Genomic DNA, 20,123 nt, shown 5'->3' with positions numbered 1-20,123 from the left:
ATCTCTCCCCCTTAGATTAGGTCACTTCTGTATTTACTTACTTTGTATTTTTGCATTATAATTCCCTCATACTTTGCAATCTACATCACCTTTTAGGCTGTTTGGAAAGTTTGGAGTGTGTCTGGACTGTGAGCTGTGTTTTCTTCCTCTATTCAATCAGGTGAGAGCTGCAGTGCTGCTCTCACATGCCATCATTTAGACTTTTGTGTAATCTCATGTTACGTAAAATGAGATCAAATGACTGTTCGACAACGAAACTTTTTGCAAACAATTTTTATTGTTGACGTTGTCGATAACGTCGACTAATTGTTTCAGCCCTAAGTCTAGAGGAGACTCATATCAGATTACTGGGGCCTTTTTCTCAAGAAAAAGATCTAAGAAGCTGGAAACTTAAGTAAAAGTCTCAATTACCTCTCTCTTTTATCTCGTTGTCCAAGAGATATTAACAAGGTCTCATTTGTGATTTTTCTTTCTTACATGAATGTTCAGACTTTTTGATCAGAAAGAGGTAGCAGCTTGTACTGAGAAAAAAAAAACTATTTAATAAAGAGTAATTTAATATATTGGATTCCTGAGATGAGCAGATGCTTATTGGTTGTATAATTATTGAACACAGTATCTGTTTATCAGACAGGCTCATCAACAAATACAGTGGTGTGAAGATCTTTTTATAATAAATATGCTAGTTTAACTGTAAGCTTTCATCTATTTTAGCCTAGACATTACAGCTCTGTTCAGACATGAGCCAATTAATTGTATCCTAGCAACAGCAGTCAATATGTTTCTTAGCAACATAATTTTGTGATATGCAAAATTGCATTTAAAGAGGCTGGGACAATTCACTCAAATTACATGTCCCAATGTAATGTTGCATTTTATTCCGGGCTACCTTACTTCATTATGGGCTGTTTAAAAAGACCAATATTGGGGGCATGGTTAGCTCAGTGGTAAAGACACTGGCTATCACCCCTGGAGTTCACTAGTTCGCTAGTTCAAATCCCAGAGCATGCTGAGTGACTCCAGCCAGGTCTCCTAAGCAACCAAATTGGCCTGGTTGCTAGGGAGGGTAGAGTCACATGGGGTAACCTCCTTGTGGTCACCATAATGTGATTCGTTCTTAGTGGGGCACGTGGTGAGTTGACCGTGGTTGCATGAAGCCTCCACACACACTATGTCTCCGTGGCAACACGCTCAACAAGCCACATGATAAGATGCACGGGTTGACAGTCTCAGACGCAGAGGCAACTGGGATTCGTCCTCTGCCACCCAGACTGAGGTAAATCACTACACAACCACAAGGACTTAAAAGCACATTGGGAATTGGGCATTCCAAATTGGGAGAAAAAGGGGAACCCCCCCCCCCCCCAAAAAAAACAAACAAAAAAAGACCAGTATTAAGTATGATATAGGGCTTTCTTGACACCAGGTTCCCACAAAAAAATACTTCAGCTGTTCATATTTTAAAAGAATATTCCAGTTTTTGTGGCATAATTGATTAGCAAAAAAATTTATTTGGACTCTCCTATTATCCCTCTTTAAAAAAAAAAAAAGCAGAAATCTGGGTTACAGTGAGGCGCCTACAATGGAAGTGAATGGGGGCCAATCCATAAATGTTAAAATACTCACTCTCATAAAACTATTGACACAAAATGTAAACAATATGCTTGTTAACATGATTTTAGTGTGATAAAATCTCTTACTTACCTTTTCTGTGTAAAGTTATAGCCAATTTTACAACTTTGTTGCCTTGACGATGTAATGTCAACAAACCCTAAAACGACTGTAAAAATTACGATTTAAACAACTTTTTAGCTCAAATAATACATGATTTTTAACAGAATAAATAATGTAAGTGCTTTTATAAAATTATAAACTTCACATTTCTGTGTTTAAACCCTCCCTCCAAAACATAGGCCCCATTCACTTCCATTGTAAGTGCTTTATTATAACCCAGATTTCTGCTTTTTAAAAGAAGAGGAACGAGTCAAAATTTATTTTTATGGTAATCAAAATTATTCCACAAATGCTGTCAGTTGAGTTTAACTTGTATTGAACCCAGAATATTTCTTTAAGTGGCAATACTATGAGCCCTAAAACCTGCTTGTCTGCATTTGCTGTTCTAATTATATTTAATGTTTGCTCTATAAAGGACACCTTCTTTTTCATACTAAAGGTGACATATATTCACTTGGGAAAATCTCCAATTATGAGGTGATAATCCCACACAATGAGGCAGTTTACCTCCTCAGTATTACCCTTCAGCCAGATGGTATTTTTTCATTATGGACTGTCTTGTATTTGCTGTTGTTGTTTATTTTGCAAGAGCCTGTCTTTGTGCATCAGACATAATGCTTTTCCCGACCATTTCGGTCACAGGTGTCTCACAATACTTTAGTCCAATATGACACTCATTGTTATTCAGTAATTCACCTTATCAGTCACACTTTCAATAGTGCCTAGAGCATATTTACAGAAGGGTGACAGACCATTTGTATTTTGTTTTTGGGGTATATCTGTGGCTGTAGCCATAATATGAAAGAATGAATGTTTCATGATACTGGATGTTAAACCCATATCCTTATGCACCCCTGCAGTCTGTGCACCAAATCATTACTGTAGCCCCATGCATGGTCTTGTCCTGAGAATTCAAACATGTTTAGCCTTTAAGAGAAAAGTAGAATTTGGGTTTGTATCGGTAGTTTTGCAGAGGTCATTTGCATTGCTCCTTGATTTAAACATAAGATTTTTAATTTTTTCATTAAACATTTTTATTAGCTTTAAACTGTGTAAATTCTTAAAAATAACTAATTGCAGAAATAATTTATTACAAACATATAGATCCGCCATAGAATGACACCAAATTAAATTACAGGAACAGTCTCCTTGGAGCAACCTGAGGATAAGCGCCTTGCTCTTAAAGAATAGTTCACTCATAAATGAAAATTCTTTCATCATTTACTCACCCTTACGTTGATCCAAACCTGTATACCTTTCTTTCTTCAATGGAACTCAAAAGGAGTTAATTCATTTTCATTGTATGGAAAAAAGAGCTTTGACCATTAGGCTACACCACTCCCGATTTTACCCCTCTCATACTCATACTTTCCTCTGTTTTGTTGGACTAATGGAGTACTTGAGGCTGTCAATGCTCCCAGTCTCCTTTATTACTCCTGTGATGGACCTTCATACTGTCATCTTGAGTCTGCATGGCATTGCAGCATAGTTTATGAGATGCCTTAGAGAGGCCAACACTGCAGTCCAATTTTACTTTCCAGCCAATGCTGCCGCTTCATTTAGATCTTCAGTCAAGATCAGTTGTAAGGACAAGGGCTGGTTAAAATGCTGACCATGACAATCTTTCTGCACATCAGTGCATAATTTCAGCCTCTTGTCTTGGCATCTCCTCTGGTCAATGTCTAAAGAAGTGAGAGACTAGATTTTCACTTTATTTTATGATGTCAATGATTTGGGTCTTGGCTGCTATTCAGGAATGTAAGATGAATGTCAGTTGTGTCAGAAATTCCAGACAGTGAGTGGTCTTGGAAGAATTTGATGAGAAATGTTTGAGTTCATAATGAAATCTCTGACTTTTGACTACAGATTTTGGTATCTTGGCAAATGTGAGCACTAGAGACATTATTGAAGGTTTATTGAAGGTTTGTTCATAGATATCTCATTGCAGACTGTTTCTAGGTGGAATAGAGATGTACAGTACATGTGAGTATGTTTTTCCATCATTTGCACAATATATATTTGGCTCATTTGAAAAAATTGATTATGGAATGATGGAACTAATGGAAATGGACTAAAAATAGGCAGAGGCTAATAGCAACAAAAAGCAAAAAGTGCAAATAGTGTTAGATGCTAATACACAGAATCACTACACCAACCCCTACACCTAAACCTAACCCTAACCTTACAAGAATTTACCATGGTTTTACTACAGTAACCATAGTATCACCATGGTATTTTGTAGTAAAGTCATACTAACCACAGAATTAAACATGGCTACTATATTAACACCATATTACTGTAGCACCATGGTTGATTTTACCCAGATCAAACCTTTCTGTCAACTCCCCGACGGTCACCGTGACCAAATCACTGCGAGGCAATCAACATTTATATACATTTTTATTTATTATTATGAGAAGTATTAAAGGAAATATTAAGTATGACAAAAGGGGGAATCGAACAGGTTGTCTGCATGAAAAAAGCACATCCACACCGTCTTTACACAATGTGCCATTGCAGCAACACTAGGGGTGCAGTTTGTCTTTAATTTCTCTGTTTCCATCAGACTGTTTAAGTGCAAATCTGTGTGGCAGATGCTATTTACACCTAGTGCAAACAGTCACTCTGTTAAAAATATTGATGGCTCATTTTGCACTCGTATTCAATTTATAGTCCAATAAAATGCTCTCTTGAATGGGAATACCCCTACCCCTAATATGCCACCTATTTCTTACTAGTTATAGCAAGTAGAACATCATGGAACGTCATTTGCTATCTTTTTTTAAAGAAAAGAGTCCTTTGGGATGTCCCTCAACTTCAGGTTTCTATAGGAAATATGTCGGCACAGGAAAGAAAATTGCACTCATCAAGGCATTTCATGGGATTTTTAAAGTTCAGCACTAAAGCTATCTGAGGCCCATGGTCTTTACACCTTCACAGTCTAGTTCTTCCAATACAACCCCCTTGTGTAACATTATGCTCGCAGGCCCTGAGTGGTTGGGAAAGTGGTCAAAATGTCACCAGATCAATGTGTGTTGGCTCCTCTTATATCCAATACCATTACATGTTTTCAGAATTTAACTTGCCATTCACCCAAAAGGTTTTACCTACATTGGCTGCATCTGGTTTTTCTAGTTCCTTTGAGCTCAAACCAGATATATTCATTCTCAGGTAGTTTGTTGATGTGTGTTTATTTAACCCTGAGACCCTCTGAGCATTTGCACCTCTGGACCATTGTTTTGCTATAAGGTGGTTAGCTGGAGTAAAGTTCACTGGAGGAGAGATTAAACAGGGCTTCATCAAATATGTATGTGTAAGATTCTCTGCAAAGTGCTGATGTGCTTTATCTGTCTTCTCTTCTTTAATCTTCTCTTCTTTGTTGCTATCTTGCTCTCTCTGTCTCTCACTTATTGCAGGTGTATGAACGTGGAACTAATGTTGAGCAATTTGTGACCCGCTTCCTGTTGAAGGAATCAGCCAATCAGATCCATTCTCTATTGAGCTCTGTAGAGAGTGCTGTGGATGCCATTGATGAGCAACATACATCAGTGAGGTGAGAACAGATCTAGTGCATATTGTCAAACCATTTTCTCATGATTATTTAAACATAGCTTTTTCTGTCTTTCCAAAGACTCAGAGTGCCAGAGCATTACCTAAGGTGACCAAAAGCATGTATACATTATTGATGTGTACAAAAGCATACCGTATTTTCAAAATCGACTAGTCGGTGGGTTGCCTAAATGACTAGCTGACTAATCCGTCTTAATGAAGCGCTGTATGATTAGGCTAGTTACATGTGTTCACCTAACCTCAATCAGATGCTTTTTCTTATGGTTTGCGTTCACACAGGATGTGTTATTGTGTTCAAAAGCGGCAATCCAGTCATTCATTGCATTTCATATATTGCAATGAATGAAACAGAACACAGGGGTCTCTAAATATTTTCATCTTAAATACACAACATTCATGGCACAAGGCACTAAAATGTTCACTAATAAACTTGTCGGTTGTTGGACCAGTTAGTCATCGTGCCCCATCAACCAATGGCATGCATATGTTTATAAAATTAATATTTAGTGCCGTTTGATTTAGTTGATGCTTAGTAATTCAAGTAGGCTACATTACACTAATTGCAGGATTTAAATGGCTTCCACAAAAGCACAATGAGAACAGAGCAGGGTTGTGATCTCACCCCTGCGTGGGACGGAAAATGCAACCTTTTTTTGAGCACCCTAGATAATTGATTATTGGGCTGCCACCACACATTTGAAAAGGTTTTGTTCACTGAAAATTGTATCTATATCTAATCAAATCAGCTAAATCAAGTAATTTTTGAGCTTGAAAATTTTTATCAGCTGTATTCCTTGTCCTTGTTCTCCCTGTTATGGCCTAGATCCTACCCCAGTAAGACCAGCCCACGCGTCCCAGATAGGCGCTATGAGGCCCCAGTGCCAGATTACCCTCCCAACAACAGAGTCAGTGCCAAGGAGACCATGAGGAACATCAACACAGGTGCAGGTGAGATCACTGTCTCCACACAATCTATTGCCAAACATCTAGTCTGATAAAAAAAACTTTCGGGCTGTCAACAACCAAATGTGGACACACTTTTAAATGTGCATAAATGGCATTATGTTTTCTGTTTATCAAGAACCAAGTACATTTGTAATACACTAAATGTATATGCTGTTTTATGGTAAGAATATTTTAAAGGAATAGGTCACACAAAAATCGTGTTCTCTGTTAATTTTCCTGTGGGACACAAAGGAGAACTTTTGAAAAATATTTACGCAGCTTTTTTCCATATAGCAGCAATTCATAGTGACAATGTATGTCAAGCTCCAAAAAGGACAACAATTCCATAAAAACACCATAAAATTCATCTATATGAATCTTGTTCTATATTCCAAGTCTTCTGAAGCCATCAAAACCATGAAATCTTATACGTGTTCACATTGAGATTCAAAATGTCCCACAAAAAAATAACAGCACACAGGTTGGGAACAACATGAGGGAGAGTAATGACAGAATTTTAATTTTTTGGGTGAACTATTCCTTTAATGCATCATGAATTTACTGAACTTTAAGTGGGTATTTAAACTCATGCAGTTGAATTCAAGTCTGAAATAATGTGAGCGGGTCAGAAGAAAACTGCATTGCACAAAATCTACGAAGTGACACATTTTGGCACGCTGAATCCTCTAAAGTCTCTAAGCATCAGTATAAATGCAGCATGCATCTGTTTGTGTGAGCAGAGACAACTGTGTTGAGAACAGATTTTCTGAACAAGGTATGATGAAATGGTTAAGATCTTTTCCGAGCCACCTCTAATTTATTTCCTAATTTATATAATCTCAGTCAGTCAGGCACAAGGAAGCACAATCTTCATTGAGTCAAACTGGCTGCTCCTGAGATAGGGACTGGAGGGAAAGACTGGCTTTAGTTATATTACCCCTGTTAGAACAATTGGCACACAGATTAGAGGCAGCATTTTAGCCACAACTTCTCTTTTTCTGCGGTGTTTGCAGGAGTTTATTGGCGGACTTGTTTTATGGTATATTTGATAAGGAGCTTTATTGCTTCTATTCATCATGGGTTTCTTTTTTCCAAACACTGCATAAATCAATTCAGAAAGGATCTCTTTTGTGGCGCAGACTTGGTGGCCAACTGCATTATCACACACAGCATCTGCAATTACCATTCCCTGTACTGTATAACTGAAAAAAGGCAAAGTTAAATTCTGACAAAGACATGGTCTACAGGCTCTCCTGCAGGCTTTCTCTATCAACATACTCCACATTACCATTACTGATGAGATTTGGGGCTGAGCTCCAGTGAGATGGTTATGAAACCATCTGTAGAGACTCTAAAACAACACAGAGCTGTTTGTGTGCCAAGTTAGCACATACACAAGCTCACAACAGCCCTGTGTGTATGACATCCCCCTCCCAGCTGATTAGCCTGATTTAGGGCCAGATGAGTGTCCTCACGGCCCAGCCCCACCCTCCTCCTCGTCACACTCCTCCATCACCCAACTCAGGCCAGGGAAACCCTCGGCATGACGTATTCCCCTCCCCTCCCTTCCTGGAGGGGGGGTGTTGCCCTTCCGGCTGTGCCTGCTGGCAGGTCTTTCCCGTCTTTCTGGAGCCCTGGGAGAGACGAGGGGTGGGAAAGGGGAGAGGGAAAGAGCAAGCCGGAGCGACAGAGAGAGAGAGAGAGAGAGGAGATAGAAAACTGGCTCGCCGGTCCCCGGACACGCCGTTGCCTGGTCCTCAGCCACTCCTCCGACCTCTGGTGGACGACAGCTCGCTCCTCCCCTGGCGGACGGCATCAAATCCTCCAACCCCTTGCAGACAGAATGGCTCCTCCCCTTTCTCAGTGGACGACAGTGGTTCCTCCGACTCACGGCGGCCAGCAGCGACCCCTCCGTCCCCTGTCAGGATGGCAGCGGCGAGGACTCCGCGACAGCGCATCCCTCCTCCTTCCCGGGTTTTGGCACCAATGTAATAGAGGAAGGGATGGGCAAGGAGGAGGTGGGAACTGGCTGAACAGTTAATGTAAGTTTTAATATCATAAATTAACTTAAATCAATGTAAACACAAACATATACACACACAGTGGCTGCATGTGGCTCTCTCTCTCTCGAACTGGTGCCTCAGGCTCGTCTTTATCCCCCTCCTGGCTGATTAGCCCGATTCAGGGCTGGGCGTGTGTCCTCACGGCCTGGGCCACTCTCCTCTTCGTCCCAGGTAGCAAATTAACATGAGTGTTTTTTTGTGTGTGAGTGACAGAGACAAACAATACATAATCCTTATTGAAGTTCAACAGTGTCCTTCCTCCTCCATCTCACATTCTTCTTCCTCTCACTGCTAATTAACAGTCATGCAGTCAGTTTCTCCAAATCATCCAACAAATACAGACGCTTGAGCAGTGCTCAGAGTGGAAAAAGTTATGTGGGTTTGCACAGTATGGTATGGCCAGAACCCTTCTACATAAGGGAGCCTACAAGCTGAACCTAAAATAGCATAATGCGGTGGTCTCATAGAGACATACAGTATGTCTCATAGACATTCTATGGCGGTACTTTGGTGAGGAAACAAGAGGCCGTTTTTTTTTTTTTTATGGATGCTATGGAGGAGATGTTTCATTATGCTGAATAAACTGCTTTTGGGAGGAAACAGCTCATCATTTAATGAACTGACCACCTGTCCACTTATCTTCAACATGTTTTACACTAAACAATCCTTTTGGAATGAACTACTGTATGTGTGGCGTTTTCTATGATAAAATTGCTGTTTTATAAAAGAAGACACAGACAATTTTGTGACAGATAGGTGTTTACGGCTCTCCCCTTTCGTTTATATGGTATCCGCAAATGGTGACTTACTGTCATAACATGCTAGTTGACCGTTATGCTCTCTCCAATTTTAAAAATACGGAGATTGTTATCACTTTATAGAAGAACTCTGGTATGGCATGCCACAGTGGTAATCAGGGCTTTTCTTAAAGGAATAGTTCACCCAAAAATGAAAATTCTCTCATCATTTACTCACCCTCATGCCCTCCCAGATGTGTCTTCTTCAGCAGAACACATTTGAAGAAAAACAGCTCAGTAGGTCCTTAAAATGCAAGTGGATGGTGATACGACCTTTGAAGCTCCAAAAAGAACAGACAGTCAGCATAAACAACTGTATGGTTAAATTGGTCTTTAAAGTGAAACGATCGCTTTTGATGTGAAAAAGATCAATATTTAAGTATTTTTTAACTATAAATCATTGCTTCCGGTCAGCAGCAGTATGCGCATTCATGAGAGGGCGGAGATCAAGCGTTATGTCGTGTGACGTTTTCACATTGGCATGCTACGGACGTAATCTCACATTTTCCTCTTGGTTGAGACATCCAGGATGAGCACATAAACACACCATTGTGAGTAAACAAACAGATACAAATACAGATCAAACCAAAACCAACAAAGCTTCAGTACAGCGTTCCTCCAACTTAGTTGTAAACAGCGCTGCTCTTCCGGGTGGGTCACACGTGCGTCTGTCCTCGCATGAACATGCCAACGCGATTACATCACACGCGCATACTGCTGCTGACCGGAAGCGATGATTTATAATTAAAAAGCACTTCAATATTTATCTTTTTTACACCAAAAGTGATCGTTTCACTTTAGGAGACATTAATTTAACCAGTGGAGTCATATGGAAGACGTTTATGTTGTCTGTCTGTGATTTTTGGAGCTTCAAAGGTCGTATCACCATCCACTTGCATTTTAAGAATCTACTGAGCTAAGATATTTTTTCTATTTTTCATCAAATGTGTTTTTTAATTTTCATTTTTGGGTGAACTACCCCTTTAAAGAAATAGTAACCTTATTACAGTCGCTGTGTCCATAATATTTATATGCAAAAGGATTTAAGATACATTAAATTTGTCTGCTGTATATATATTAATGCAGTATCTGTTTTTTGGGGGGTTTTTTTCCTTTTCCTGAAACTATACTTTTTCCCTCACTTCCTGTGGCTAAAATTGGCTTATATGCATTTCCAGGAGGTGCATGTTCGATTTGACTGCACATTCTAACACAGAAACTGATTGTGTGGAGCAGTGCATGCTTATTAATTATGTGTCACACGTGTACTGGGCATAATAAATATGGCAGTGGATTTACTGTACGGAGAATGTAGACTTTACCCGCAAGTGGTGAGTCAGATGTGGGAGAGATACGGGCAAGCTTCCGGATCTCTTCGCATCGCCTGAAAACGCTTACTCACTGTCATCTGAACCAGTGTCAAAAACAAAACTGCGTGAGAGAGACCCAGCATGTATGCTATAGAGAAAGGCAGCTAGAGAAAATAATAGTTTTGAGATTTTAAACTTCAGCAAATTAAACTTATTAAAAAAAAATTTTTATATCTATATGTATAGTGTTTAATAATGCATTGGAAATGTACACTTAAGTTTATCTTGCCAGTAAAGCTTGATATGAATTGATTCTTCCCATTTGATCCTATTATTAAAAAAGTCCCAAAAAAAGCTGGAGCATGTCCACTGATTTTATGACATGTATCAATATACTTGCATCAAAGATTTATACCTGTAAAAATGTAAAAAAAAAACTAACTCTATCTGCAGAAAACGAAAAATTTAAACATGTTTATATTATTATATAATAAAAATAAATGACGACTAACCACTTTCATGCAAGTTCTTTGAGACAAAGTATAAAGTTAATATATAATTTTATTTAATTATTTTTTTTAATGTACCACCATTAACCAAGAATAATCACAGAAAACTGTGCGATTAATTAGTTTTTAAAATTGTAATCAATTCACTGCCCTAACATACTGTATATATATATATATATATATATATATATATATATATATATATATATATATATGAATATAATATGGTTGCTGTAACTTTTTAAAAAAAGTGCATCACATAACAATGAAGACAAGTTAGTTCTGCGCGGTTTTGTTGAGTTTGTCTTTTGAGAGCTGTAAAGCTGTTTCTTATTACAACTGTGGCATGCCATACCAATATCATTATTTTTATTCGTATTAATATCATAAATAAATGTTAAAAATGTCAGATCTTTAAAAAATTGTGATATATCAATATAGTGATTTCGGCACAGCCCTAATTTCAACGGACCCCAAGCTTTTTGGAATTGTGTTCTTGTCTTGTGGGTTTACTGTACCTGTATCTTAGCAGCTATGTTAGAAATGTGAACAGTAAAAATGCCACTGACATTTTAGCTACAACTATAAAAGAAGCTCACACTGATGTATAGAGACATTATTGCTGGTAATTAATGTAGATCTCAGTTGTCTTCTCGTTTATTGTAAAGCTGGCCTTTCCAATAGGCCAATATTCCTGAGTGACAGCAGTGCTGAATCGAACGGTCCTGTTTTAAATGCTGGCACTAGTTTTAAATTTCCCCTAGACACAGATAAAGCTGACTCGGCTCACAATAAAGGCACCATTCTGTCGTGATCGGAGAGGGCTGTGTCCAAGCTGTAGTTTACGAGCAGCGAGATGAGAATATTGATCGATACTTGTATGAGACATGTGCATGCCACTTTTTCTCACATCAGTCAATCACTGGCTTTGCTCAAATAGCTTTCTTTTTCTCTCTCTTTTCTGTCTATTTCTGTCCATGTTGCACAAACACAAACACGCACATGCCCACATTGGCTCAGTGCTATACGTCTGATTCTCTTAATTCATTTATATATCCACTTTTCAGTTTGGTTATAAATCCAGCAGTGCCTTCTTTTTTTAGGAATATGTGGGAGCCATAGCATCCTTTAATAACGTCATTTAAAAAATGAATTTGGGAATGACATGTGTATTGTATACAGTATATTACATATTGCTTTTCTTTCATTTCAGTAATTTAGCAAATAAAAGTGTCAACAACCACACAGCATTATCATGCTGTTTGTTCAACTGATACAATCTTTTTTTTTAGTCAACAAGATGAATATATCTGTAGTAGCCCCAATACACATAGCAGTACCATTGAAAAAAATCAATGTTGATTGGATTCTAACCTTATGACATAATTGGACTAACTACGTTTCACTGACTTAATGACGGAAATTTCAATAACGACAATAATCTCATTTTGGTCCTGCCCAGACACCATACAGTACTTCATGGGAATCTATGAGAGCATTATGAGCAATAATTTCATGGGAAAAATGACCTGAGAGAGCTCTCAAATGGGTCGAACTTTTGCACTAGCCAATAAATTAAATTGTGATTTACATGACGGACAGTGTTTGAAATCATTCAAATGTAGTTAGTCCAATTCTGTCGTAAGGTTAGAATTCAAAGTCGTTTGCCATTGGTATTATTGTAAATTTGTAGAGTAATGTTGCAGACACAAATCTAATCATCTAAGAACACTTTTTGCCAGTGATAACTGATAGCTGTGCTTCCACTCTTTTGAAAAGCACCAGCCGCCACTTATATCCAGGTTATAGCCTATAGTCCTTTTCCTAGAACATGTTTCGTCCACTACAATACACTACTACAGTACACAAGCAGTTTTCAAAGTGTTTATTTATTAGCAAAACACCAAATTTAATCTGTAGAAAACTAGTCATGAGTACATTCATGAGTCATTGTGCTTCAAACAACTCCAGTTGAGGCATTGAAACTTACCCCAACTTTTGCATTTATACCATATTGGCATGTCATTGATTTGGTTTGGCTCTTGTTTGGTCCTGACTAGAGCCAAGGCTGGTGTTCTTTCCAAGTCAGTATGTCGTGGTTGGAGCACCCAAGCTAATTAACATGACATTGTCATATGCAAAAAGACCATCTGTGAGCCTTGACTCAGATTATCTTAATCTATTCTACTGTTTATAACTGTTTTATAAAGAAATTTCAGGAACACTTTAAAATAAGGTTTCATTTGTTGACGTTAGTTGAAAACATTAGTTAACATGAACTAATAATTAACAATAATTTTACTGCATTAAATAACATTAAGTTAGTTTATTTCAACATATACATTTTCAAAATCAAAAGTTGTATAAATTAACAGCAGTTAATGCTCTATGAACTATAGTGAACAATTGTATTTTTATTAAATAACATTAACAAAGATTAATAAATGCTAATATATATATATATATATATATATATATATATATATATATATATATATATATATATACACTATATTGCCAAAAGTATTTGCTCATCTGCCTTTAGACGCATATGAATTTAAGTGACATCCCATTCTTAATCCATAGGGTTTAATATGATGTCGGCCCACCCTTTGCAGCTATAACAGCTTCAACTCATCTGGGAAGGCTTTCCACAAGGTTTAGGAGTTTGTATATGGGAATTTTTTTCCATTCTTCCAGAAGCGCATTTGTGAGGTCAGACACTGATGTTGGATGAGAAGGCCTGGCTCGCAGTCTTCGCTCTAATTCATCCCAAAGGTGCTCTATCGGGTTGAGGTCAGGACTCTGTGCAGGCCAGTCAAGTTCTTCCACACCAAACTCGCTCATCCATGTCTTTATGGACCTTGCTTTGTGCACTGGTGCGCAGTCATGTTGGAACAGGAAGGGGCCATCCCCGAACTGTTCCCACAAAGTTGGGAGCATGGAATTGTCCAAAATCTCTTGGTATGCTGAAGCATTCAGAGTTCCTTTCACTGGAACTAAGGGGCCAAGCCCAGCTCCTGAAAAACTACCCCACACCATAATCCCCCCTCCACCAAACTTCACAGTTGGCACAATGCAGTCAGACAAGTACCGTTCTCCTGGCAACCGCCAAACCCAGACTCGTCCATCAGATTGCCAGATGGAGAAGCGTGATTCGTCACTCCAGAGAACGCGTCTCCACTGCTCTAGAGTCCAGTGGCGGCGTGCTTTACACCACTGCATCCGACGCTTTGCATTGCACTTGGTGATGTATGGCTTGGATGCAGCTGCTCGGCCATGGAAACCCATTCCATGAAGCTCTCTACGCACTGTTCTTGAGCTAATCTGAAGGCCACATGAACTTTGGAGGTCTGTAGCGATTGACTCTGCAGAAAGTTGGCGACCTCTGTGCACTATGCACCTCAGCATCCGTTGACCCCGCTCTGTCATTTTACGTGGCCTACCACTTCATGGCTGAGTTGCTGTCATTCCCAATCGCTTCCACTTTGTTATAATACCACTGACAGTTGACTGTGGAATATTTAGTAGCGAGGAAATTTCACAACTGGACTTGTTGCACAGGTGGCATCCTATCACAGTACCATGCTGGAATTCACTGAGCTCCTGAGAGCAGCCTGTTCTTTCACATATGTTTGTAGAAGCAGTCTGCATGCCTAGGTGCTTCATTTTATACACCTGTGGCCATGGAAGTGATTGGAACACCTGAATTCAATTATTTGGATGGGTGAGCGAATACTTTTGGCAATATAGTGTATATTGTTTATTGTTTGTTCATGATACCTAATGCATTAACTAATGTTAACAAATGGAATTTTATTGTAAAGTGTTACCGAAGTTTCTGTTTCATATAAGGTGTAAATGAGACATGTAAATTTAAGTTGTAAGTGTAATCCTGTATAAAATCTGTGTTTGTGGCTTTGGCATTCACTGTAAAATGTGGTGATGCACAATTGCTACCTTGAAAATCTATTTCTACTTGATCTAACCCTTAAAATTACATTTGTTGTGTAACCAAATGTATTAAAGTTGATCCAGTCATATTAAATAATATTTTTGACTTGAATAAAATTAGTTGAAGTAGCATAGATGTTTCCTCATGAGGCAAATTTTTAGAAGTGTCTGTCTCTGCAGAATGGGCATTTCCCAATCTGTGGGCGTTTTCAGACTGGGATGGGTGTTTTTCAACTATCAATTGAAAGTACTGAATCTCAATGTAGTAACCTGTGGCTGTTTCCAAACCAGGATGGGCTTTCTCAACTATCTAATGAAAGTAGGGAATTTCAATATAGTAGGCAAATCGTGTAAAGCAGTTGAAAAACTGATTGGGAAACACCCATTTTTGTACTGCAGAGACACAAGTCTCCATTTTTACAGTAAGTAATCTTCCATATTAAAAAATTTACAGTGTCCCATATATTTACTAATCAGCTCAGACACAAAAACTTGATTTGTTGGCTCAACAACCATAACATATGAAAATAAATTGCATCTACTCATCTACTACATATTTATAAAATGTTTAGCTTTACTTAATTTGCATGAATGTGTACAACACAAAATATTCATTATAAGATGAACTTAAAGTGATACATAAAGTAAAAGAATAATTGTGAGTTCCTTTAACTTTTTTGGCTTAAAAAGCCATAAAATTAAGATTTTAAGTACTACTAACTAAAACGTTCAAGTACAGAATTGTGGTTGTGGGGAATACCCATAAGTCCTTGCGCTTAAATAATTTAAGCATGTCTGAGCAAAAGGAACTTATTGGGGCATTTAATTAGTTTTTATTAAGAATTCTTAGAGATTTTTACAATTTACTTTTTAGTATTATTGATGTTTTACTGTAATTAGTTGTTTTGTGTGAAGTCACCGTTTGTAACGTTGGTGTCTAGGATTGGAAGAGAGGAGACGCAGGAGTAAGTACTTAATCTTTTAATTATAATCATTGGAGTAGAACATTCGCTGGAGTGGAAACAAACTATTAAACTTAACACTTCTTAAACACAAAGTAACACTTCATCAACACAATGTGACACTTCAAGGACTGACAAAGGAGTGGGCAAAACTACAGGATATTTATACAAAAGGAACTAATGAGGGAATGGAATACAGGTGAGGATAATAAGAAACAGATGGATGTGATGAGGGCAGTGCACTAGGGGAAATGAAGTCCGGGGGGGAAACTTCAAAATAAGAGTCCTTGAAGAAAATGAGGGAGACAGACTGTAACACCGTTAGGGCGATTAGTGTTCCCTTTGGTGAAGTTGGATCTCTGTTGTAATCTTTCCTTGCGCATGTGAATGTGTGTAACTGAAGTGCAGCTTCATCAGCTTTTTATTTCTTTGGGGAATCAATTGTTTAATGATTGACCTTGTGAGTACTCGTATAATAGAAACAATAATTTTAACGTTTATTTGAAACAACGTTCTGTTATTTGTTAAATCTTATTAGTGTGATATACCTTTTTTAAGTAAATAAAGCTGAATGAACTGATACATTTGTGTATATCTAACAAAGGTTTTCTAGTTATGCTCACATAAAATTACCATAAGTTGAATTTACTTTAAAAGCATAATGCAAAGATGCTAGATATATTTTAAGTAAATCCAACACATAATTTTTTTCAGTATGTGTTCATGTATGTTAAGTCTCTTTCACGTGACTCGTGTCAGGGCCTTAACGCACCGCTAAACGTAAGCGTCAGGCACCTATTCACCTCCACATAGAAGTATTGCAGATACTGTTCAAAAGTTTGATAGGTAGCATGACAACGGGAACTTTCCACAGTAGACAGTTTATAACAGAAAAAAAAGTCCTGGAAATTGCTTTGATACTTTGCAGAAAGAGAAAAAAAATCTTGAGTAAACTGAAAGCCGATGTCTTTTTCAAAAAGGTGATTGGCACTTTTAACTGTAAATCGGAACTTCAATTCCTACAGCCGCCATATTTAGTGTTAGGATTTCTCCCATTCACATGTATACAACTGATCCTCATCATATAATAATGTCTCTGGCCTGAGGTGTGTGTATGTCTTCCATTTGTTGCATAAATTCACATTATGCTGTAGCATGCTTTTGCCCTAATAATACTCGTTATTAGAGAACTAAGGTCCCTCTATTGCTATGGTAACAGTTCTTGTGTTCCAAAGTGTCTTCCCTCCCCATTATGCTGGCCTCATCAACACAAGGGAGGTGTTAGAGACTAATTGGTTTGGCACCTCTAGTGGGGTGGATTTCAAAGGCAGGGAAACCTTTTCCATCATTAACAGGATCTGCCATTGCATAAAAGAAAGCGAAGAATTGTGGAAATCGCTCTCCATTTTTGTTTTGTTGTGAAAAAATATTTTTATATACTTGTCCCACATGATTCATCTGCACTAAAGATCACCTCTTGGTGTGTAAAAGCCAGTGCTGTTATCAAAAATGCACAAACGACCAATATGAGTTGAGCTCTGTAATAATGTCTGATTGTTTGATTCACACAGTTTCATTGATATGATAGCCAATCTGAAACGGTTTCAGGTGCATGGCAGAGTAAAACCTCATTGAAACTATCTGCATATTATGCACTGAGCCTCTCTCTCTCCCCTTGAACTGTCTAAGGAGCTGTAGAAGTGAGAAAAGAAGGACTTGAGGCGCAGATCAACCGACTGGCAGAGCTGATTGGACGTCTGGAGAATAAGGTAAGAGGTTTGCCTTATAACACTGAGAGGTCAAGTGCTTCATCCCAGGAAGCGTCTTACAGTATATTAACGGGAGGTCAAAATTCATAGACGTGTGGTTACAACTCAATAAGAACATGGTTGAAAACAAATAGAAAGATATAGCTTAACTAATGTAATTATGGTAAAACATACATTAGGAAATAAATCTACTATGTTGAAAGAGCTTTTTTTAAGCTGTATTTGAAAATTCTCCATCCCCTCCTCAGCTCCATTACTCTTGTACATACATGCACACACACACACACACTCATCCACACACATGCACACTCTAATTACACACATTTATACAGTATGTGGAGGCCTGAGATGAGATTCAGATTGCATTTTGAATGCCCAGTAATCTTTCTTTTCCTATAGTTATTATTACATGCATTGCTCAGAGTGGAGTGCAGTCAGGGAGGGAATAGTATAACAAAGGAAGCAATTGAACAGACCTGACAACCAAACTATAGTCCTGCAATATCAATAGACTGTTTTCACTACACACTTTTGTAACTTATCTCCTTTTTGGTCTCTCACCCTATCCCCACCAACCCTATTACACTGTCTCTTTCTCTCAACCTTTTCATTCAGTGTGTTTAGATGCATATTTATAATCGGGCAACAGCTGTTTTTTTTGTGTAGTCAAGCTACATGCTGTATACATGTACATGCTGGATGAAGCCAAGTATAATCGCATTATCTTAGGCTATGTCCACATTAGTACTGATACATTTGAAAATGGTGTTTTCATTTTCAAAATGCTCTCCGTCCACACTGCCATTTTCAAGCATTTTCCAAAAGTTGCTTCTCCACACTAAAACGTATGAAAACGTTTAAATCCCCTTACTGCACATGTGAAAAATCACAGTTTCATGTACAGACTGAAATGCAGTTGTACTCGCATTTCGTTGCCAGACAGCAATTCTGAGTAAACTTTGCGTCGCCTATGAAGGAATGTATTGCGAAGGTAGAACAAAGTAACATTTATCTTTAACAATGCTCTCAACGTGAATAACAGGCACAATAACGTTGCTACAATGTGGGCCGCCATCTTGATTGTTTTGGGTTGAATGAATCACATGACTGCATGACATGACAACACATACGTAATCGTTTTCAGATATCTCCGTCTTTCCCGTCCTCACTACAAAGCAAAGACGGCATTTTCACATTTATCCACTTGAGAAAACGTTTTTGAAAAGTTCAGTTTTTTTCTGTCAAAAACACCGTCTCAGTGTGGACGGAAGGCCAAAATGTAGAGAAAAAGATGTGTTTTTAAACGAAAGCATATTAGAGTGGACGTGGCCTTAGTCTGTTATTCCGACTTTGCAAAAATCGGACTGATACGATTTCAGTCCAGCTGAAGCATTTACATGACATTACTTTTAAAGTGCATGTAAACATACTGATTGCCTGCATATTATAATCCAGTTGTACTTAGCTGGTGGGTCTTGACCCAAAAATGGATCATATGTCTCTTCTGAAAGATTGTTAGGATAAAAAATAAATAGGCCTATCAACTTTTAAAAGAGAGGAGAAAGCATAATTGTATCTTTTGTTGTTGATTGCAAAGGTCATGCATCAAATCAAACTCTTTGACATTTTGCCCCAAATTCATCTGTCACCTTGTAGAAGCTAGCCAAATTATGCAGATGGCAACATGGACAGGTTGCGAGAAAACAATCAAAACTACTATTTTTTTAATTGTTTGCTTTTGGTACTCTACTGGGTTGCCACTTGATATCCACAGTCAAATCTGTGTCCTGATTCTGCAGCAAAACCAGCTGAGAACCACTGTTTTGGACAATGAGCACAGTAGACTAATAGAGTCCCCAGTTAATATTGCAGTCATTGGCAGGCAAGGTCTTTGCGAAAGCTAAGAATAGCCAAATCAAACAAGCTGGTTTATTTCACTCTCGGTGGAGCACCAAGGAGTGCAGGGGGGCATTCTGTCATATCCTGGTGAGATGAAGGGATGAATGGGAGGATATCTGTGTTGAGCAGCAGAGGGTTTAGCTTCACTCCTGTGGCACTGGGAGATGTTTTGGTGTCGGTCCAGGCACAGATTAAAAAGGATCCATGCACATACACTAACAGTTTTATAGCTCTGAAGAGAAATATTCAGAAGATCTTAATTTTAAATTAATTGGTGTAATTAATGAATATGTTAAATAGTGTTTGTCATCAAAGTAGGATATGCCCACCTACACCATGATTCTTAATTTAACCTGCTGAAGAGTTCAGAATATGTTCATGCCATGTCAAAATTATCATAATTATTAGACAACTCAGGGGATGATTACATCCTCTGACTCAAAAGTTTATTCATTTCCATGGCAACACTCATAGGCAAAATGGATCCATGTGTGATATTGTTGTTAATAAAAGAGAAATACTACATCAGAAGTGAGAAACACGTGTTACATTTTTCTTCGTTGGAACACAAAAGGTACATTTTAAAAAAAGTCTTCACAGAGTCTATTGGC

The 20,123-nt window shown here is 38.1% G+C and overlaps 1 protein-coding gene across 1 annotated transcript in view; it reads left to right on the top strand.

Annotated features, from left to right (window-relative positions):
- Positions 1 to 20,123, top strand: part of LOC127455961 (N-terminal EF-hand calcium-binding protein 2-like) — a 146,008-nt gene that overhangs the window by 103,169 nt on the left and 22,716 nt on the right. Inside the window, exons 6-8 of the mRNA XM_051724189.1 lie at positions 5,151 to 5,287; positions 6,128 to 6,252; positions 17,534 to 17,613. Coding sequence (XP_051580149.1) covers positions 5,151 to 5,287; positions 6,128 to 6,252; positions 17,534 to 17,613 — 342 coding nt within the window. The remainder of the gene's footprint in view (positions 1 to 5,150; positions 5,288 to 6,127; positions 6,253 to 17,533; positions 17,614 to 20,123) is intronic.

Source organism: Myxocyprinus asiaticus, chromosome 18 (genome assembly GCF_019703515.2).
Source record: "Myxocyprinus asiaticus isolate MX2 ecotype Aquarium Trade chromosome 18, UBuf_Myxa_2, whole genome shotgun sequence".
NCBI lineage: Eukaryota > Metazoa > Chordata > Actinopteri > Cypriniformes > Catostomidae > Myxocyprinus > Myxocyprinus asiaticus.
Note: the sequence above shows the minus strand (reverse complement) of the source record. Positions and strands in the feature narration are given on the sequence as shown.